General features: G+C 36.2%; 1 protein-coding gene across 2 annotated transcripts in view; it reads left to right on the top strand.

Moving 5' to 3' along the window:
• Positions 1 to 19810, top strand: part of CAND1 (cullin associated and neddylation dissociated 1) — a 29252-nt gene that overhangs the window by 2761 nt on the left and 6681 nt on the right. Inside the window, exons 2-9 of one of the 2 annotated variants that reach the window (XM_067313879.1) lie at positions 1096 to 1239; positions 12989 to 13143; positions 15068 to 15191; positions 15629 to 15885; positions 15965 to 16070; positions 16999 to 17144; positions 18266 to 18558; positions 19105 to 19246. In XM_067313879.1, the coding sequence (XP_067169980.1) occupies positions 1096 to 1239; positions 12989 to 13143; positions 15068 to 15191; positions 15629 to 15885; positions 15965 to 16070; positions 16999 to 17144; positions 18266 to 18558; positions 19105 to 19246 (1367 nt within the window). Of the gene's footprint in view, positions 1 to 1095; positions 1240 to 12988; positions 13144 to 15067; positions 15192 to 15628; positions 15886 to 15964; positions 16071 to 16998; positions 17145 to 18265; positions 18559 to 19104; positions 19247 to 19810 lie in introns of those variants that run through there. The other variant, XM_067313883.1, reaches the window with a different exon arrangement.

Genomic DNA, 19810 nt, shown 5'->3' with positions numbered 1-19810 from the left:
AAGTGAGGGGAGGTTATTAAGCAGATTTAAGAAAAGGAGGTAAAGATAGCTGTAACATGAGACAATTTTTAGATGTTCTAATATCACATGACTTTGTGCATGTCCTTATGCCCATCCTATCTGTTCATTACCTTTACTTATTAAGTAGCTTTTTTTCCTTGCTCTGTTTAAGGCTGATGCCATTCGCATTTATAATCTGTTTATGTACACATCTGGTTCCTGTCAGATTACAGACTTGCTTCAGTGGGGCTGTTGGAGTGAATAAAAATGAGTGAGACCTTAACTTATCTTAGTTAGAAACACCTTGAAACTATTAGACTGGAATTATAGTATTAAAAGACAGCAGAAGTTGGGGTCCGTTATGTGAGGGTAGACATCTGATGTTTGCGGTACATACTAAGATTATGCAGAGGCTTGGCTTTCATTTTCAGTAAAGAGTATCTAGCATGTCAGGCTGTAGAGATAACCTTCCAAGTATGACCTGAGCTTAAGTGATGTCTGCTTGAGGCTGATGTGTCTGAAGTCCAAATGTCAACCATAACTGTTTAATTACAGACAATTTTTGTGTCTGAATGGGAGCTGGAATTGGTAGTGAAGCCCATGGGATTCGTAATTGAGTAATACATCTGTATTACTTTTCCTGAGAAGAAAGGACATTCATGAAAGAACAACAGAATGGAAACAAATTAGGAAGAAAAAGAAATGAAAGGCATAAAAATAATGTTTTTGGAAAGTCATTTCTCACTGTTTTTGGATTTTGGATTTGGATTGGTGAATGTGACAGTGGCATTAAATGTTAAATTAATTCCTGAGAGATCAAGAGAATAAAATCAGCTTTCCTATCAATTAATCTTGGTCTTTAGTATGGCACCCCTGGATTGAGAGCTGGATAAGCATGATTAACCATTGTCTGGACTATAAACAAACTAGTCTGCACAAGGGAAGAAAATGTGGAAAACACATAAATACAGCTTCACTTTTGTTTTTCCCTTTATTAATGTTTGGCTCATGGGTTTTCAGACTTTCACAAAACCTATGAGCGCCATGAATAACCCCTATCCTTTTAATAATAATTATCTGACTGTCTTTTGTCAGGTTTATGGCTACTAATGACTTGATGACTGAACTACAGAAAGATTCTATCAAGTTGGATGATGACAGCGAAAGAAAGGTGGTGAAGATGATTCTGAAATTACTGGAAGATAAAAATGGTGAGGTGCAAAACTTAGCTGTCAAATGGTACGTGCTCTTTTTCCGTGTTATAAACAATTGTCTAATGATTGACCAACATAAAGCTTCCTTGAAAAACATGAAGGACCATGGCTATGCAAAATACATATGCCATTGACGTCCCCAACGGGACCTTAATATAGGTTACTTGCCTTCATTCTAGTCTCTTGTGGAACTTTTATTTACATTGTGGATGAACATTTGGAGCTTTCAGATGACAAGTAGTACATGCAATACTTCCTGAAGATGTAAGAACAACAAGCTTGTTCCCTGGTGATAATTCTCAAATACTAAATAGATTTTAAAAGATTATAGTTCAGTGATAGTTGCCAAACTGATGTCTGACCACAAGAAGGTAGATGAAATGTAGGGGAGGGATTGTAGTATTGGAGTAGTTTTCACACAGAAATAAAAACTTGAAAAGATAAATATACGTTACTGTTGTGAAATATGGAACTTATCTCTTCATCAAAGTGGTATTTTGAGATTTTTACATGCTTTACATGAACTGTAAATGTTTTACGCAGTCAGGATGCAGTTACTTGCCTTTCAGAGGCTTCTGTTGCTTCAGTCCCCTCTCTTCTCCTCTTTATTAAACTTTACGTGTCATGTGTCTTTTTCAGCTGTATTCTATCACTTTGGAGAGGGGATACATTTATTTTGACTTACCTTTTAAAATGTAACTTTTGTACTTGGCCCTTCTGACTTTTTTGTGCCCTCTAAGGAGGTCCTCTCTGTTAAGGGGCTCTTAGTGCTCCTGAGAATGTTTCTTGTTCCTCAGCTCAGCTTTTTTAACATGCTATCTGTCCGACTCTTATCTTGTATCCCTTGAGGCGTGGATTGAAGTAAACTTGCCACAGAAGAGCTTGGGACAGCTTTAAAGAGGGGTTTCATATTGTGACTGGTTGAGTTAGTTTGTTTCATCTTGTTATTCTTTTAGGATTTGCTGTATCAGACTGAAAAAGCACAAAACTAAAGCCTGTGTGTACATCTGCTTATATACTTGTAAGCAGTGATTGCTTCACAGAATCACAGAATGGTTGAGGTTGGAAGGGACCTCTGGAGATCATCTAGTCCAACCCTCCTGCTCAGGCAGGGTCACCTAGAACACATTGTACAGGATCGCGTCCAGGCAGGTTTTGAATATCTCCAGAGAAGGAGACTCCACTACCTCTCTGGGCAACCTGTTCCAGTGCTCTGTCACCCTCACAGTGAAAAAGTTTTTCCTCATGTTCAGATGGAAGTGTCTGTGTTTCAGTTTGTGCCTGTTGCCTCACGTCCTGTCGCTTGGCACCACTGAAAAGAGTCTGTTCAGCTTCTGAACTATTTTAAGTGAGGATAACCAAAACCTAGTACAGAGAAATTAGTGTGGGAATAGGACGTTTGCAGCCAAAGTTGAATGTTCAATAGCTATATAGTAATATAATTATCAGTACTTTATCACTACTCTCACCAGATTTGCAATGGTGCTAAAATGTGTTTGAGGTTTGTTTTCTTGCTTTTTTTTGCCTTTTTTTTTTTTTTTAACGAGCGTTACAAAGTACCATCTTTCTTTTGAATTCAGACGTTAGAAATGTCAATGTTCCTTGTGGTACAGATCAAGTTCTCCCCCTTTGAAACGAATCAATCACTTCTGCTCAATTAGATGAGACACAGGCATAAAAAGTATTAAGTTAATACTTATGAAACTTGGGTCAGGCCTAGAATTGTCTTTTGGTGAAATAAAATTTTGTGGAAAAGTTATGTTGCAACGTATGTGCAGTACTCATGTTTAATATAGCCTGAAGTTCAGATTAAGGAGTGTCCTGAAATACATACAGATGCAGAGTATATATAAAAATCTTTAATATCTGGGTTAGAATTTTGGCCCTAATGTTTTAGTAAAAGGTACTTCAAAGAGATGGCAAAAGGAAGAGAATGAGAAAATATAGGTGGCTGTTGTGTGTATGTGTGTCCTTTTTTGTTTTTTTTTTCTTTTCCTATCCTTATTAACCATTCTTCTATTTTAAGGTTCACTTTGACACACTGGTAAAATATTTTGATTCTGCCATTTTAATTAAATCTATCTGAAGTTTGAAGCTTTTAGAAAAATTCAAATAATGTTAAAGAACAGCATTAAATTTACTGTAAGGGGACAAGAAACACAATGGAAAAGTTTTCAGATAAATCATGAGCATTCATCTAGAATGCACGTGTTCTTGAATGTATAAGTTGCTTGGAATCCTGGTCACTTGCAGATATGCTTTGGGAGCCAAAATGATCCCTTTGATGCCCTTCGATGATCCTCTTTTCTTGAGGCTTATACTCAGAGTACTGTTCCATGACAGCTTTAAACCGGTCAAGTTGATGCTGCTGCAGTCCTGTGTTTGCACCCCCTTTGTCCTCTTTCTTGCACTATTGCTTATATGATTTTTGCAGTGAACTGGTTTAGGGATTTAATTTTCTTCTGGTTTAGCTCTCTGAATCTACTCCTCCTGCAATCAGATGAACATTGGCAGAAACGCTAGTAGGGAGGGGTTGAAGCTCTGTTAACCTGTATTTTTTCTAAGACAGTTTGAGATGATCTGAAGCCTTCCACCTACTATTACACCAGGAGAAAACCTGATTTGTTGGGAAGTTAAATTCAACCAATTTATTTTTCTAATTTTTTTTTCCTGTGTTGCCACTCTTTACTTGTGTATTTCTACTATGGATTTGCTGGCACTATGAGCTGGGGAAAACATATACTGTTTTTAAGATCAGTTCCTTAATTTGGATGCTCTGGTGGTCTCTAGATACTATCAGCAGGAACTTGTTCTGATACTGATAGCTGATTCCCATTCAAGGATAGATTCTCCATCATAGGGGCTTTTAAAATTCTTTTTTTTTTTTATGTACCTTTGATTCTGTTTTGAGAGAGATTTTTTCTTCCGTGGGGGAAGAAAGATTTGCAGTTTGTTGGAGGAACTTCCTCTTCCAGATAAACCCATGGAAACACAGATGTGAATGGTGGTAATACTGATCACTACTTGAACAGGTGAGAATCTCTTGAGGGAGGGTCACTCTTTCAAGGTTTGATTTTTGAGTTAACTCAACAGAGTAGATGGTTTGTACTACAAATTTAAAATAACTCAGAGCAGCCTAAAGACAATGTTGACTCTTAGGCAAGTGTAACAAGTAAGCAATGTCCCTAGTTTTGTCCTACCCTCTACTCAGTTTCACATTTTGGGTAGGAAGTGATCTGCTTGTTAAAATGCTGAGAAACGTGTTTCTCTTCGAAGAGATTCACTAGTGATTTTTTTTCTTGAACTTCTCAGTTGTATTGTACAACTTTTGGATAGGATAAAACATGTTCTTTCTTGGTTAGAAGTCAACTTGGGAGTTTATAGATATTCTGGCAGCTCATTGCAAGATGGTTGTGCTATTCTGTTCTGAATAAAAGTGAAAATTAATGAACTGCTTTATTGGGGTTGGAGTAAAAGCATGTCTGGTCTGAGCTTTGACCCTGCAGAAGAGAAGGGCATATATTCATCCAGCTTTTGTTGTTGCAGGCAGTAGATGCAAAATAGCTCAGTAACTGCAGTCCACCTTGTCTTTCTTAAAGAGCATGTAAAATTTTAAATGTATTCTTGTTTACATTTCATCTGAAAGAGTGGGGTTTGTTTTGCCCTACCTGACAGTCATAGGCTGTTTTATAGTCAACCAATTTAGAAAATGCTGTTGGACATTCTTTCAGCACTTGTAGTTTAAGGCTATTCATCTAGTCTGGCATGATATCCTGTGTTCCTTATGGTGGTAGTTATTCTGCCTGTAGCTGTATCCAGGACTGCATGCATCTGGATTAGACAAGCAGTATGGTTTGTCAGAACATACCTGTTGAATGGATTGTTCTTCGCTATTGGTAATGTTTTGTAGAGTATTTACTCTGTTGACCCAAATTGTTCATTGTTAATTTCATATGTTCAGCACTGCAGTTTGTGTGAACTGCCTGTCCTTCTGAACAGTTACCTGTGGTGTGATACTCTGCCATTCAGATCTATACCTACGAATTTTTATTATTTCACGCTGTGAAATGCTTACTGTAACCTGTTAGAAAAACAACTCTAATGTGGGATCGAATTAACTATTTTCAGTGATTCCTGCCTTGCAATTCTGTAGTTTATCTGCATTTATCAGTGTGACTTTGCTGGGTAGTAGTTCAATACAGAGAACCCCGCTTGTTGCTGTGATGAGTCATTAATGTGAACAGGATGATGCACATATTGGCAGTTGCGTGACTGATCCGGTTCAGCAGCTTTAAAGTGTTTTGGATTTTGTGGTAACACACTGATGCACACCACACTACACTGGTGATTTGAGTCAAATATTTTTTTTCCATTTGTACATTCTAGCTCTTCTGCTGAAGTGAATGTGCTTGTTTGATAGCCTGAAACCAGCATATTTTAATTGGTATATTTAGTTATAAGATGAATTGGTGTCCTTGCCAGTAAGGAGAGTATACTATGTATACCTTTATTTTCAAATGTATGTAACTTAAATTAAACAGCGTGTTACAGTTGCTCTTTACTTCCACAGAAAGTTGAATGCGCTTTGATTTTGATTTAAGAGGAACTGAACACAAATTATTAGTAAATGTAATTAACTAGTGAAAAGAAAAAGATAAAAGCACTTGAAACAATTTCTAAAACTGTCTTCAAATATAAGCAATACATACTTAAGTGCAGATCCTTTGTATTCAGAACTGATTTCATAAAAGAAATTTATGGTTTATTTATTTCTTCTGATAAGTTCTGTTCACAATCTGAGACTAATAATGAGGTCTCTAGGAGTGACGTTTACTGGTTGTAAAATCCAGTAGGCCAAAAAAGCTTGAGGGAGTCTTCCCCTTTCCCCAATTGATATATCAACTTTATTGAACTAATAAATTTAATGAATAGGATAGTAATCTGGTTTAAGACTTTCTAGAAAATAATTTCAGATATTTGCATGATTTTTGTGATTTCAGTGGTTTGGTCTTTAAAATCTCTGCAAAATACAAACTTTCTGTATTTAATAGAGATGAATCTAATTGACCAGCCTTTTCTCTAGTTATTTCAGGTACTTGTAGATTTCATTTGAAAAATAAACATATATTTAAATCAAAAGAATTTACTAGTTGTTCAATAGCTCAGTTTTAAAACAAAACAAATCCTTATTTGCATTTCAGGTACTTTTACTTATGGAACATTTTTTTTTTTTTTTTTAGTGGAGATCTACTTCTAGTCTGTCAAAGTCATTGTTGTATGATGGGATGGGTGTCAGCTGCAGATCTTTTGGATGTGGAAGATTCATTTTCCTAGAGCTGCACAAGTCATTCCAAACTGCAAAAGTTAAAGACTTAATCTTTCTAGCAGTGAAAAGAGTGATGATACTGCAACCTGGAAGCTTACCAAACCAGATTGCTTCTGATTAATAGCAAGTGAGTTTGCTAACTTTCAGGACTGCTACTCTGAAGGCTTGTCCTACTTTTAAAAGAATACTTTTATTCAGTTTCATATGAATGTACTTCCTTAGCTTACATGTGCTTGTTTCTGTTTCCTAATGCTTCTGTCTATAGTGCTTCTACTGGAACGTGCAGCATTATGAATGTGCAATGGCTTCTACAGATTCTGTCCCCACACCTTTCTAGACCTTATTCTGTTGACTGGAACACACAAAGAATTTCTTCTCTTTGGACTACTATGGACTGTTGTACCTTTGAATTATGGTTGTTTCTGTTCTTGATGACTTGTGCTTCTGTCACTTATGAAACAAGTTTTCTGTGCAGTAAGAGTAGAATAGTGCAACAGTGCTGTGAATGGCCACTGAATAACAGTGGTGTGTATTTGAAGAGAAACTAGTGATGCATCGATAAAACACTGAAAGAGGAACGTTTGGCTGCAGTCAGGTTGTGAAGAAACTTGTGAACTTTTTGAGTAGCTCGAGAAAACTTTAACTTTTAGGGAAGCAATCAGGAATGGCTTGTGGTATTTGAAATATTATCTCATCTGGGAGATAATTGTGGGTAATAATCTATATCTTGGGAAATGCTTGTGTACAAATTTATTAGGAATTTAGCTGTGTGGGTAAATCCTCCTTACTGGTGTCAATGCTTTTCCCCAAAATATTTAAAAAAGATTGCAGTATTAACTTAACATGATTGAAACAGTAACATAACCAGACTAGGATTGTTGTTATGGTCCTCTGAACCTCTATTCCCTTTACTTTAGGAAGATTAGTAGCTGTGGGAGGTGGCTTGCCTTAGATTCTGGTATAGTGCCCCTTTCCTAAATTAAAGAGCAGTGCCAGTTTAGGACCTGAAGTCTGGCTATCTTTAGTAAGGGGTGCTCTGTTAGAGCTGTTCATTTCTGCGTGTGTATAGGTACCTGCTGGAACAAGTGAGAAACCTTCCATTACATCTTTGCTTTTGTCCACTTAAAGGGCTTCTTTTCTGCCTTTCTTCAGAGACTAATCAGTAGCTCGGTTAACAGTTCTCTCTGGATTATCTCTATGTAGTATCTTCTAGAAATGCTGTACCAAAGTTTGTTTTTTATGTAATTATTTTTAAGAGATTTGTCAAATATGCTGCAAAGTAAGAAGTAAATTGCAGCCTTCCTGAATTCATGGAGTCTGGGTGATTATAATGCTGTAATCTCAGCATTATTTCAGATTAGTTTGAAGTTTTGTGCATGAAAAAAAATGAATTAGTTGTATGTGATACTGCAATACTTGTCTTGGTAAATATGTTTTGCTTTCACTGCTTTGTTTTTCTTAAGAGTTCCCAAAGTAGCCTTATTTTGAGCAGGTTTGAGGGTGTTTTGGTGGGTAAGGAGAGAAGGAAACCAAGCAGGTCATGGTTTATGAAGAAAGGTGTGGAGAGTGATAGGTGTGGTTGTCTTGGGAATTTCATATTCCTGGGTATTCATCTAATTGCTATGCCTCAAGCATAAACACTGTTTTGAGTTCATGAGGGTAAGGCATTACAAGCTTAGCCATTTAAGGAGAAGTTCACAACTTTGCCTGCTGACAGGCAGCTGGTACCAAAAATCTGAATATCACTCTGGTTAATATTATATTATAAGTTATACTTTGCGGCTGAATTCAAAGGCTTGTTTTAGATAATAGATAAGTGTACTCTGGCTTGCTGTCTTTTGCTTCTCCTGAACTTTTCCAGAGGATAATTAGCTCTAACTGCTGTCAAATCTTGGACTTGGGGAAGAAAGATAGCAGCATTGGGGTGCACATAGCAGGTTTTGGAGTGGCTAAGATGTGTGGGTTTTGTCCTCCCATGTGAAGCTATATATGCCAGTTCTCCCAGAGTAAAGGCCATAGTTCTCAGCCCTCCAAGTCCTGCTTGAATCACTGACTTGCAGTTTTCTGGGTCTGAGCCTAGTTCTCCAAACTAACTCCCTTCAACAACTGTGTGTGTTGATTTAGCTTGAGCTGTTGGAACGCTGTCCTTTTTTCTGGAGTGGAAGGTAGAGGTGATGCAATGATTTGGGAGGTCTATGGTAGTCTTGTGATGTGGGCTGTATGGTGGAGAGGGACAGTTTTGGAATAACTGTGAGGACCTCTAAGGCAAGAAAATGACAGACTTAGGGTAATCAGAGTGTATTTGGGAGCCTTTGGGACAAGGGGAATGGAAAACTTGACACTGAGGCAGGATAGAGGATTGAGATTCAGAGAAATATGGAACACATGGGTTTGAAGTTACCCTGTAGATGCTTCTAAACTCTGCCTAGATTGTTCCCTTTTTTCCATATACAGCTGAAAGGACAATAGCCCTGTCTAGAAGTAGGAATCACAACTTCAAACTGAACAAACTCACTGTGGAATTTGACTACAGTCCTCATTCACAAGTTAGTTTAATAAGGTCCAAGATGCTAAGTCACCTTTAAAAATGGAGATGATACAAGGCACATAAGGCAAGGAAAAAAATTAATACAAAGTAACATTTCCTTATGGACAGCGCTTTAGAAATTAAGCTATACATCCTCAGATCTCTACGGCTAAAACAATGCAGCAACCAGGGTTTTTCTTCTGCAGCAGACCAGCAAGGCACTAAAACTCTGGAGCTGTCTGTGCTGTCGTTCTTGGTGAGTACAGTACTAAGCTCCTAAGCTAACGTTAGTGCCTGTATGCTGAATGTCATAGCCTTAAGCCTTTGCTTCTGAATGGGAACCTGTGTGTTCCCTTGCAACTGGCTGACAGTTTTATTAGCCAGTAGTGAACCTAGGGGCCAGCTGTGTTCCTATGGGGTTAGACTTAAACTGCAGAGCCATTTCCAGTAAAACAAGAAGGACCACTTTGCATGTCATCTTCTACATTGTATGCTTCTCTCTCAATACATACTGTAAACACAGGCCAGAAAGTCACTTTCTTCTTTAGACTGTAAGGACTCAGGAATGATTTTTGTCTTAAAATACTTGTTGGTTTCTCTAACACAGTAATGTGAGAATGCAAAGATTTAAATAAGTAATGTTAAGCTTAAAGTAAATTTTTGCCTGAGTAGCATAACTTGACTTGGATTTTGGACTATCTACTTTCAGAATAATAGTCTTTGTGGGCAGCTTAGTATCTTGCTAGCTCAGACAGAATTTCTGCTTGCCTATAGATTTTCCTTGTTTGGGCAGTGGACTTAATCCCAGTGCTTTTTTATGTGAAGTTCACCCTTAATAGAGAATAACTATCAATCTTATGGAATAAAATAAAAACAAGTACTTTTTTTTTTCAGTGTAATCACTAAGGTCTGAAAGAAAATACTTTACCTCCAAATAGTTTCTTTCCAGTAATCTTGTACAGTTAGAATATAATGTATTTAATTTCTTCAGCTTACTAGAACTGCATATTAATATTTGTTAATCAGGGTTTAGCTTTGTGTCATGAACTAGCAACTCCATTATTATATTGTACAGCAAAATTGGAGGTTGTCCCACCTTTTTTCTAGTGTCTTTTTGATCTTGGTTATTTTTTTGTGGAACGTTTGTTTTGAAAGACTAATTTGTAAAAAAAAATGTGTTCTGCCTTTATGTATCAAATAACTTGTGGCTCAACTGTTTTAAAAGCTTGATAATTGGTATTTGCTTCCAATTCAGTGAAAACTGAAGTGCAAATTAATATATTCCAACTTTCTGTATATTACTGTTTTTTCTAGTCCATTGTTGGATAGGCTACTGCATTTACACTTGACAAAGGAGTTAAAGTAGACAGATGCTTCTAGTTCGAAAGTTGTTTTATTATTAATTATGCTAATCTGTTTTACGAGTAATATCACAATCTGCTTGCTAAGACAGATTGTTTTTATATGAAGGGCTAGCTTAAAGTCCTCATGCTTTACTGCTACTCAAAACTTGCACTGAGAACACACGTGCAGAATCCTTTGAAAACCTTCTGTGCTTTCTTACTGTGGCCTAAGCTGAATTTGTGGTGAAATGTATAATTTGAAGTGTGTGTCATGAGAGGAAAAGTACTGAGATGCTGTTAAGAATCAGACCATAGAATTTCCTCGGTGGGACATCTGGTGCAGCTGCAAAACATAACTAGGGGAAGGTCTGTGCTCAAGACCAAGTCAGAATGGTATCCATAATGTCTGTAATTCAGACGGAAATAAAAACAAATGGTAGCTTGCTGGAGATGCATCTATGTTTGTTATTTGTGTTGGTGAGCTATACTTTGAGTTCACGTTTCCTGTTTTTTCTGTAGATGATCCTCACTATTGCTGTCTCCTTTCTTGCCTTAGGCCGTTGCTTTTTCTCCTATTTGGCTGCTCCTATTATCAGCTCCTTGTCCTCCTGCCCTTGATTCCGTAAGGATCAGTGCTGAACTGAAGCCTAGCAGAGCTTATTAACTTTAGCTTCATGCCACATCTCACCTCTAGTGTGGACAAGTCTCATTAATAAGCATGCTTTGTTGATAGGTAATAATATTATGGATGTCACCACAGAGATTTAAAGAGAGCATAGCTGGCAAGATCAAAATACAGAGAGCAGAAGTTTTTAAAACAAGGGATCTATGTCTTTCAGAGTAGTCACTATATGTGTAGGTAAACTGTACTGTTTCTTTCTATGAGAAATGATAGGGATGCAGCTTACAACACTCTGGAATTTGATGGGTTCGTGCTTAATGTAGTATATTTGAAGGAACTGAATTAGGTTAAAAGAGCAGGTAATTGAAAGTTTCTCAAAATTAATTTCCCCTGTCTGAAGGGAGGTGTTTTAAAAATACAGGGAGGAGCTAGGTAAGCAAATATGGAGTGAAAAGTTGGAGAAATAGTGGGGGAAAGAGTAAGTTCTTTGAGTTCTTCTTTTGGAGGTTTTCCACTGGTGAATGGAGTTCTAAAGTAACTTCTTCTTACCAGGCAGTATTTCTGATTTTCCTGATAAAGCTTTGGTGATTGTGGCCAACTGCTGACAGTATCAGTCTTACAGTATAGAGAAAAGAATATTGCTTTTTTATTTTGGCTTTGATTACTTTATAAAAAAATCTTCTTTGTACTGAAATAATGAGCTTTTTTGTAACTACCTTTATTGCACAGCAGCTAATAGACTTAGTCATACATTGCTTAGTAATTGAGCACAATAGGATATAACACAGCAAAAACATGGCTGATGCTTGAAAATACTTTCAATACTAATATAAAGAACAACAGATGGATATAGGCATCCAAGGCCAGTGAGACATATGTTGGTCATTATGATAGCCAGTGGTTTCAGCACTGTGGACTAAATGTGGAATGTGCAAGTCAAGCTGTAATTTTTGTCTCATGTTACATATAATCTTCAAGGTCCTCTAGATCTCCTTATCTGTAACAGGACAGAATTTGGTTTGTAGCTGAAATATGATGTGTACACTTTACTATGAATGTTAGTAAAATCGAGGCCTGTGTCTTTTCCTGGAGTGTGAAGAATGAAGTAGAAGACTTACTAGTCTGAAAGGGAGGAAACAGGGACAAAATAAGGTGCTGCTGTTTTTGCAAAACTTCCCTTTTGGAACAGAGCATTAACAATACAGAGACACTGGAAGTTAGTGATAGGGCTGGGAAGATGCTGAAGGATGCTGTACCAGTGAACTGGACTCTACTAGGACATTCTGCAGTTTCAGTATTTTGAACAAGTAGGAGCAGGTGACAAGGGAATGCAAGATTGCCATAATCCTCAGAGCAGCTGGAGTGACTAAAAAATCAGTTCTGAGGAAAAGAGGAAACATTAGTCTGTGCTGTGTGTATAGTGGTGCCTGGAGCCTGTGTAAAAGAAGGCATGCTGTTTCCTTGTTTCGTATTTTACCATTTGTGTTCTTTTAATGCATGCTAAGGTGCAGAATAAGTGTCTGGATGTACATCATATTGGACCCAAGCCTTGTCTAGAATAAAGATTCAGTAGTAAAGAAGGTTGCTTACTTGTTTGTGAACTAAGTAGGCACTGATGGTTAAGCGTGTAAACTGGATTTTGTGTCTAGGTAACTTTTTTTATAAATCTTGGCATTAAGTGAGAAGGAAGAGGTACTTAGGTTTTGAGACTGTGAAGCAGAACAGTTATGCAAAAAACATTTCCATTACGAGATAAAAAGAAGGTGTGTATTATCACTAGATTTACTGAGAAGGGGTATCAGCCTAATCTGTTGAAGGTTTTCAGATTAAAAAAAGTTCTGATTTATATTGCTACCAGAAATAATCTCATTTTTAAATTCAATGCAAATATTGAAATAAAATGAAGAATTTTATTTAAAACTGCAGATTTAATACCCTTATGTTCTGTTTATACAGTCTTGGCCCTTTGGTGAGTAAAGTGAAGGAGTATCAAGTGGAGACCATTGTAGATACCCTCTGTACAAACATGCTTTCAGATAAGGAACAGTTACGTGACATTTCAAGCATTGGCCTTAAAACTGTGATTGGAGAACTCCCCCCAGCTTCCAGTGGTAAGGCATTTTGTACTTGGAATATCAAATGTTAGTTTTATCTCTTTTCATCACTAATTTTAAAAATGCAAAAAGCATGGTTCTTTAGTGAAGGAGATTCAGTTCATTTAGCACTGGAATTAATTTCTGTCAGAGGAAAAATGTATGGTAGAAATATTCTTTTGGTGACTTCTGTGACTGTACTTCCAGATTTACTAATTTAACTTTTTTTTCTCCTGTAACATCACATTAATGTGAAAAACAAACTTCCAGTATAGGAATGTTGGTGTAACAAATTGAGTGTAAAACTCCTGTTTTAATAGTTGTCTAGTAGAGCATTTCTAGACTGTAGTAATAGCTAAATCTAATCCTGCTTTTTGATAGTATGCTTTTAAATTGATTATAAGTCTGGTATTTTTCTTTAATGATCTGATTTCGTGTCTCAGTTTCTGGTAAGTGTTTTGGACTATACCTTGTTTTTCTAACAATTGCCTGTTGAATTACTGAAATATTTACCTACAATTTTCAATGAAGACAGTCTTTCCTCCAAGAGAGGTAATAATGACGAACAGCTCATCAATTAATGACATTACTTTTTAGTAAAGTGTTGTTCGGGTGTCATAGTGCAGGGTATGAATGAGAATGGAAAAATGATTTAAAAGGCTTTGGGAATGCAGAGTTTTTAAGAGACTCTGAAGTTTAAGTTACCCAGCTACTCAGATTTTGACATCCTGTATTGAAAGTCCACAAGTAAGTCATGTTTATATCAAGCAGTAGTGAGATGCATAAAGGAACTGCTTTTTTAAAAAATTGAGCTTTTATTCTTGTTTTTTGCCTACACAACACAGAAGTAGATCTTGAGGATGGATGTAAAGCTCAAGAATAACTGTAGCAAAATCTTCAATATCATCAGTATTCATAATGCAGAAGGAACCCAGGTGTTACTTCTTGCTCTCAACTCAATGTTAGATTGTTGTCTCTTTTTTTTTCTTAGCCTCTACAGTAATATGTTTGTATTGTCTAATTGCTATGTAGTTTTTGTAGCAAAATTGTTTTCAGTCATATAGCTTGGAATATGCCATAAATATATAAATTTATTTTATTATAGGATAGAACTGGTGTTAATTTTGGATCTAAATTTCAAAACTCTCAAGAAACACCTCAAAGCCCAAGTATAAATTCATGAGACTCTTTAATTTGAAGATTTTAGAAATCATCAAATCGCTAAGAAAATTTCAGCTATTAAAAAGTAATCATGCAAATGAAGATGAGAGCTAGCCATGGGGTAGCTGTTATCATGATGGATGAGTTGCTTCAATTCACATAATTACTTGAACAATATTAGGCAGTTCTGGGAGAAAACCTCTTAGTGTAGTTGTTGTGAAGACATTTTCCTTATTACTTGAATTTTAAAATAGTTTGAGTGTGTGTGTATGTGTGTATTCCCCCCCCCCCCAATCCTCAAATGTTTCAGTAGTATTCCAGGTAGACTTAAGTAACTCTTTGTATGACATCACTTTATCTTACTGTTTTATTATGCAGCTGTTCTTCAGAGGTGACTCTGCTTTTGTGCTTTCCTGTAACTTTTAGTTATTCATTTGTTTTTACCTATATTCCCTTTATTATTCTAAGCTTGTCTTGCCTTTTTTTTTTCTCCATTGCTTGCCTTGCCAAAAGCAGTGTCCTTTTTGTTAGATACGCCTTATGAGGCCACTGCAAACAAAAAAACCCCTCCTTGGTGTGTTTCCACATGGACAGTCTTCCAGTTCTAATGCAGAGCATGCTTTACATTAGCAAAAGGAACTGGTTGTTCAAGCCTATTTTGGTGGGCAAAAAATTTCTTCAAATTAAGACCAGGTAGCTTCCCATAGTTGCAAACATGATCCCTGGTGTTAAAATTGTGTTTCTTTATTATGACAATGCTGAGGATTTGTTGTACTTTCAGGTTCTGCATTAGCGGCTAATGTTTGCAAAAAGATCACAGGGCGTCTCACTAGTGCTATCGCCAAGCAGGAAGATGTGTCTGTTCAACTAGAGGCTTTGGATATCATGGCTGATATGCTGAGCAGGTAAACGTCCCTCTTGGAAAATGAAGTGGAAAAGTACTCCATAAGTACTTTGAACTTTAATTCTCCAAATACTAAAGTGGAGTTACTTTCTCTAAGTTATGTGGAATGATATGGTAAAGTTTTGTTGTAAGTATAGATGAAACTTTAAAGGAGGAAAAAAGTGAATGTCTTGAAGATAAGCTGGTTAGGATTATTGTTACCTCTTGAACTATAGTTTTAAGCTTATTTTAATGTTTATTGTTTTGAAGATGTATTGTAACCTCATTTCTTGTTTTTAAAAGTTCTGAAAACTTAAATACATCAAGTTCTAAAAGTTCTAAAAACTTAAATTGGAATCTATGCGATGCTTTGGGAATATTTCAATAAACTCTGGTAGAGTATATGAACAAAGTTATCTAGATTCAATTGGTTTGAGTTTGTGTTTTGTCTGTTTTAAGGCAAGGAGGACTGCTTGTTAACTTCCATCCTTCAATTCTGACCTGTCTGCTCCCCCAGCTGACTAGCCCCAGACTTGCTGTGAGGAAAAGAACCATCATTGCTCTTGGTCACCTGGTTATGAGTTGTGGCAATATAGTTTTTGTTGACCTCATTGAACATCTGTTGACAGAGCTGTCTAAAAATGATTCCATGTCAACAACTAGGACCTATATACAGTGTATTGCTGCTATCAGTAGGCAAGCAGGTCATAGAATAGGTAAGAAAATATATATATTATCTGCAACTCTAAAAGTTTTTAGATGAGAGTAATTACTTTGCTAATTTTCTTTTATCAGGTGAATACCTTGAGAAAATCATTCCTTTGGTTGTAAAGTTTTGTAACGTAGATGATGATGAACTAAGAGAGTATTGCATTCAAGCCTTTGAATCCTTTGTTAGGAGGTAAGTTATTCTCGGATGCCTGTTTTGGGCTATCTTAGGATCTGATACTGTGCCACGTGGATGTAAATGGCCATTGCTGCTTTTTGAGTAATTGAAGGGGAATTAAAGCAACTTCCTCACAGAAGAGGTGATCTCCTTTGTACCAACTGTTTTTGCAAACTTTGAGCTGGAACTATTCCCTTGACTCTATCTTGTAATTTAGCTGTTAAGCACTGTGTTATATCTGTGCTTTGGAAACTTTCTCCTGTGCCAGTGCTGCTTGTGCACACTGGCGGGAGGGGGGACATATTTTAATAAATACGATATTTATTGTCCAACAGTGGTGACAAAAATTTGTTATCCGAAGGCGTATCTTGGGCTTCTGCAACCTTTCTCCATAGCAGATCAGGTTACATGGTAGTATTGTACTTTCTGACCTTAATTTCTGAACTTAAAGATAGGACAGGGTATGCTTCATTCTGCTGTTATGTGTGGGGGGTTTTTGGTTTTGTTTTTTAAGACTTTATTTTTTCTGACCTTTGCTGCTAATGGCAAGAATTGTGATAGTATTTGGAAATTGATATGAGGAGAAAGGAATTGTATCACTGTCAAGTAGCCAATAAAATGTGTTTATATTTATTAGCATTTGTCTATCAAGGTAAAATTCATGTGTTTTTCCAGTCCTCATTTCTAACATATTTATCTGTATTCATTGTGACCTGATGTATTTGTACTCTAAGTTTGAGAGTGAATTGAATTTCTGATAAAGTTGAATTCTAAAAGAAACTAAACAAACAAAACCCCCCAAAATTCATAGTTATGGATGCATTGATAATACTTCATTTGGCTACAGTCCCTGAAGTACAGTAAGTGGCATGAAGTCTTTTAGGCAGAAATATTTTAATTCTTTAAGGTAATTTGAAATTACTTATATTTTTGTACTATGCAGATGTCCTAAAGAAGTTTATCCTCATGTATCTACTATTATAAACATTTGTCTGAAGTATCTTACCTATGATCCTAATTACAATTATGATGATGAAGATGAAGATGAAAATGCTATGGATGCTGATGGTGGTGATGATGATGATCAAGGTATATTCTTTTTTGGTTTTGAGTTGAGGAAGAGCTTGTGAACTTAACCTGCACTGGTTTGAGGAAATTGAAATGGCTGGTATCACTGCCAAGTACCAACATTTGAATGACTTGTATACTTGTGTGTTCAATTCTTGTACTGCTTTTAAATATACCTTACGAACTCACTTCTCAGAATAAAAGTACAGGATGATGATCTAGTTTTCAGCATGTATCTGCAGTGTATCTACTAGAGTTGAGGAATTCCAAGGGTGAATATAAATTACAAGATAAATACTTATCACTGAAAGATGGAAAAAATGAGATGTTAAAAGGCAGAAGCATGTAGGATGGTATAACTAGCATGAAAAAAAAAATCAGTTAATTGAAACTACATATTCAGCATGGGAAAGAGCTCTTTATTACTTTTCACTAGAAAATATCATTGCCTAATGCATAAAATCGGAAACAATTTAGAATTGCAAAATACTCTTAATATTTTTCTGTAGGATAAAATTGTTTTAGGCTGAAAAGAAAAGGTATTTATTGTTGCTAAATACCTTGTCATATGTAAGCTCTATGAAAGCTTGGACACACAAGCAATTTGGACCCAGAACATAATGTTCTTGTTACTTTGAGAATCAATGAGCCCTATACTGTTGCTTTAGCTTATAAAAAGTAAATGTTTGCATTGCTTACTCTGTATTTGCTGTTGTTATTTGGTGGGTACAATGGTATGATTTGATTTCTTCATAGAAAGAAACAGAATAATCTGTTGAATCTTGATCAACTGGTAATTGTTGCTGCCTTGTTGCTTATATGGCAAATAAAGAAGAATATGCTTTAAATCAGTAGTCAGGCTGTAAATATGGTGGGAAAACACTCTATCCCTTTTGCAGTTTAAATTAATGGATGTGTAGGGTTAGTTTGAGAAAATTAGCAGAGAAAATTATTAGCCTTAAGATTTAGGCAGTTTACCAGGCTTTTTAGGTATGTATATTGTAACATACTTACACTTCTCAATCTATTTATTTGGTATGCCTTACACAAAGAATCCGAGTATATTTTTATTAATTGTTTAAAATAAAACTTGATGCGTTGATTGTCTAGACTTGAACATATGCATAACTTATTTTTTCAAGGGAGCGACGATGAATACAGTGATGATGATGACATGAGCTGGAAAGTGAGGCGTGCAGCTGCTAAATGTCTGGATGCTGTGGTTAGCACGCGACATGAAATGCTTCCAGAATTCTACAAAACTGTATCTCCTGCATTAATAGCCAGATTCAAAGAGCGTGAAGAGAATGTAAAAGCAGATGTTTTTCATGCATATCTTTCTCTTCTAAAACAAACTCGACCTGTGCAGAGTTGGCTTTGTGATCCTGATGCAATGGAGCAAGGAGAGACACCTTTGACGATGCTTCAGAGTCAGGTTATTTGTCAAGATTTCGTATGTTTGGGAGACGCACTGAAGCTGTACTCTGACTTTAGTTGTTTACTTTCACCTGTAAAACTGATATGTCATAGATAGTTTAGCCAAGTTAACAGAGCAAAATAATTTATTTTTTGCTTTCAGTAATATAGAAATAAGATCTAATGATCAAGGTAAAATTTGATTTGCTACAAAGTGTTTTGTTTAAAGAAAGGAAAATACTGTTTTTCAACACTATCCATCTTTTCAAAGTGAATTATTAGGATGACTTTTCAAATGTTGCTCTATACTGTTGTTGTTAATGCAAATCTAATTTTGCTTTTTTCATCTCACCTTTTAAAATTAAATTGCTTTAGTGCTTTTTGGGACAGTAATTGATTTGAAGCTTCATTCCACAATATTTATACAAAGTTCTCTAGTTCTGCAGAGAAATCAGAAATTGAGGAATATATGTGCCTTCCTCCCCACCCCCCCAACTCTCCCAGTGATCTGTGATGAAAGAAATGTCAGGTATTGAACCCATTAACGGAAGTGTGATGATTACAGGTTCCCAACATAGTTAAAGCCTTGCACAAACAGATGAAGGAGAAAAGTGTGAAGACTCGACAGTGTTGCTTTAACATGCTGACTGAGCTAGTAAATGTGTTACCTGGGGCCCTAACACAACATATTCCTGTGCTTGTACCAGGTATGAGAAACATACTATTGGCTTAAAAAGATTTACTAGTAACTTGGATGTGAATTTTCTCGATCTTTAAATCTTGACTGTGTTTTTATAAACATTTGAAGTATTGCTTCTATTTAAAGAAATTGGCAAAATAATCAACTACTTTGTGAATACGTATAAATATTTAAATGACGTATTTCCAGTAATCTTGAAAACAAGGATTGCTCTGAGATTGATATTTTTCCTTCTGAATTTTGAAAAAAGCCGATTTGCCTCTAATTGCAGGATCAAACTCTGCCTTCATTTTCATCTCAGCAGAGCAAACTATTGCCCATATTTTACCTTTTACCAAAATGCTGAATTTTGAAGTAACAAGGAAAAGTAAACTTTGACAAGATCAGGGTTCAGAATTCCTTTATAGTTAGGAAAAGGCATCACAAGCCATCAGTTGGTCCATTCTGTGGCTTTTCTTTGTAGAGGAAGCTTGAAGATTAATTGTTTGAATAAAATAGTGGAAAGGTCTGGGAGGCATTCAGGAAAGGCTGGGAGCAAAAACATCAGCACAGTATAGCTGCCATCCTTCAG

Source organism: Apteryx mantelli, chromosome 1 (assembly GCF_036417845.1).
Source record: "Apteryx mantelli isolate bAptMan1 chromosome 1, bAptMan1.hap1, whole genome shotgun sequence".
NCBI lineage: Eukaryota > Metazoa > Chordata > Aves > Apterygiformes > Apterygidae > Apteryx > Apteryx mantelli.
The sequence above is the reverse complement of the archived record's forward strand: the minus strand, read 5'-3'. Positions and strand labels throughout refer to the sequence as shown.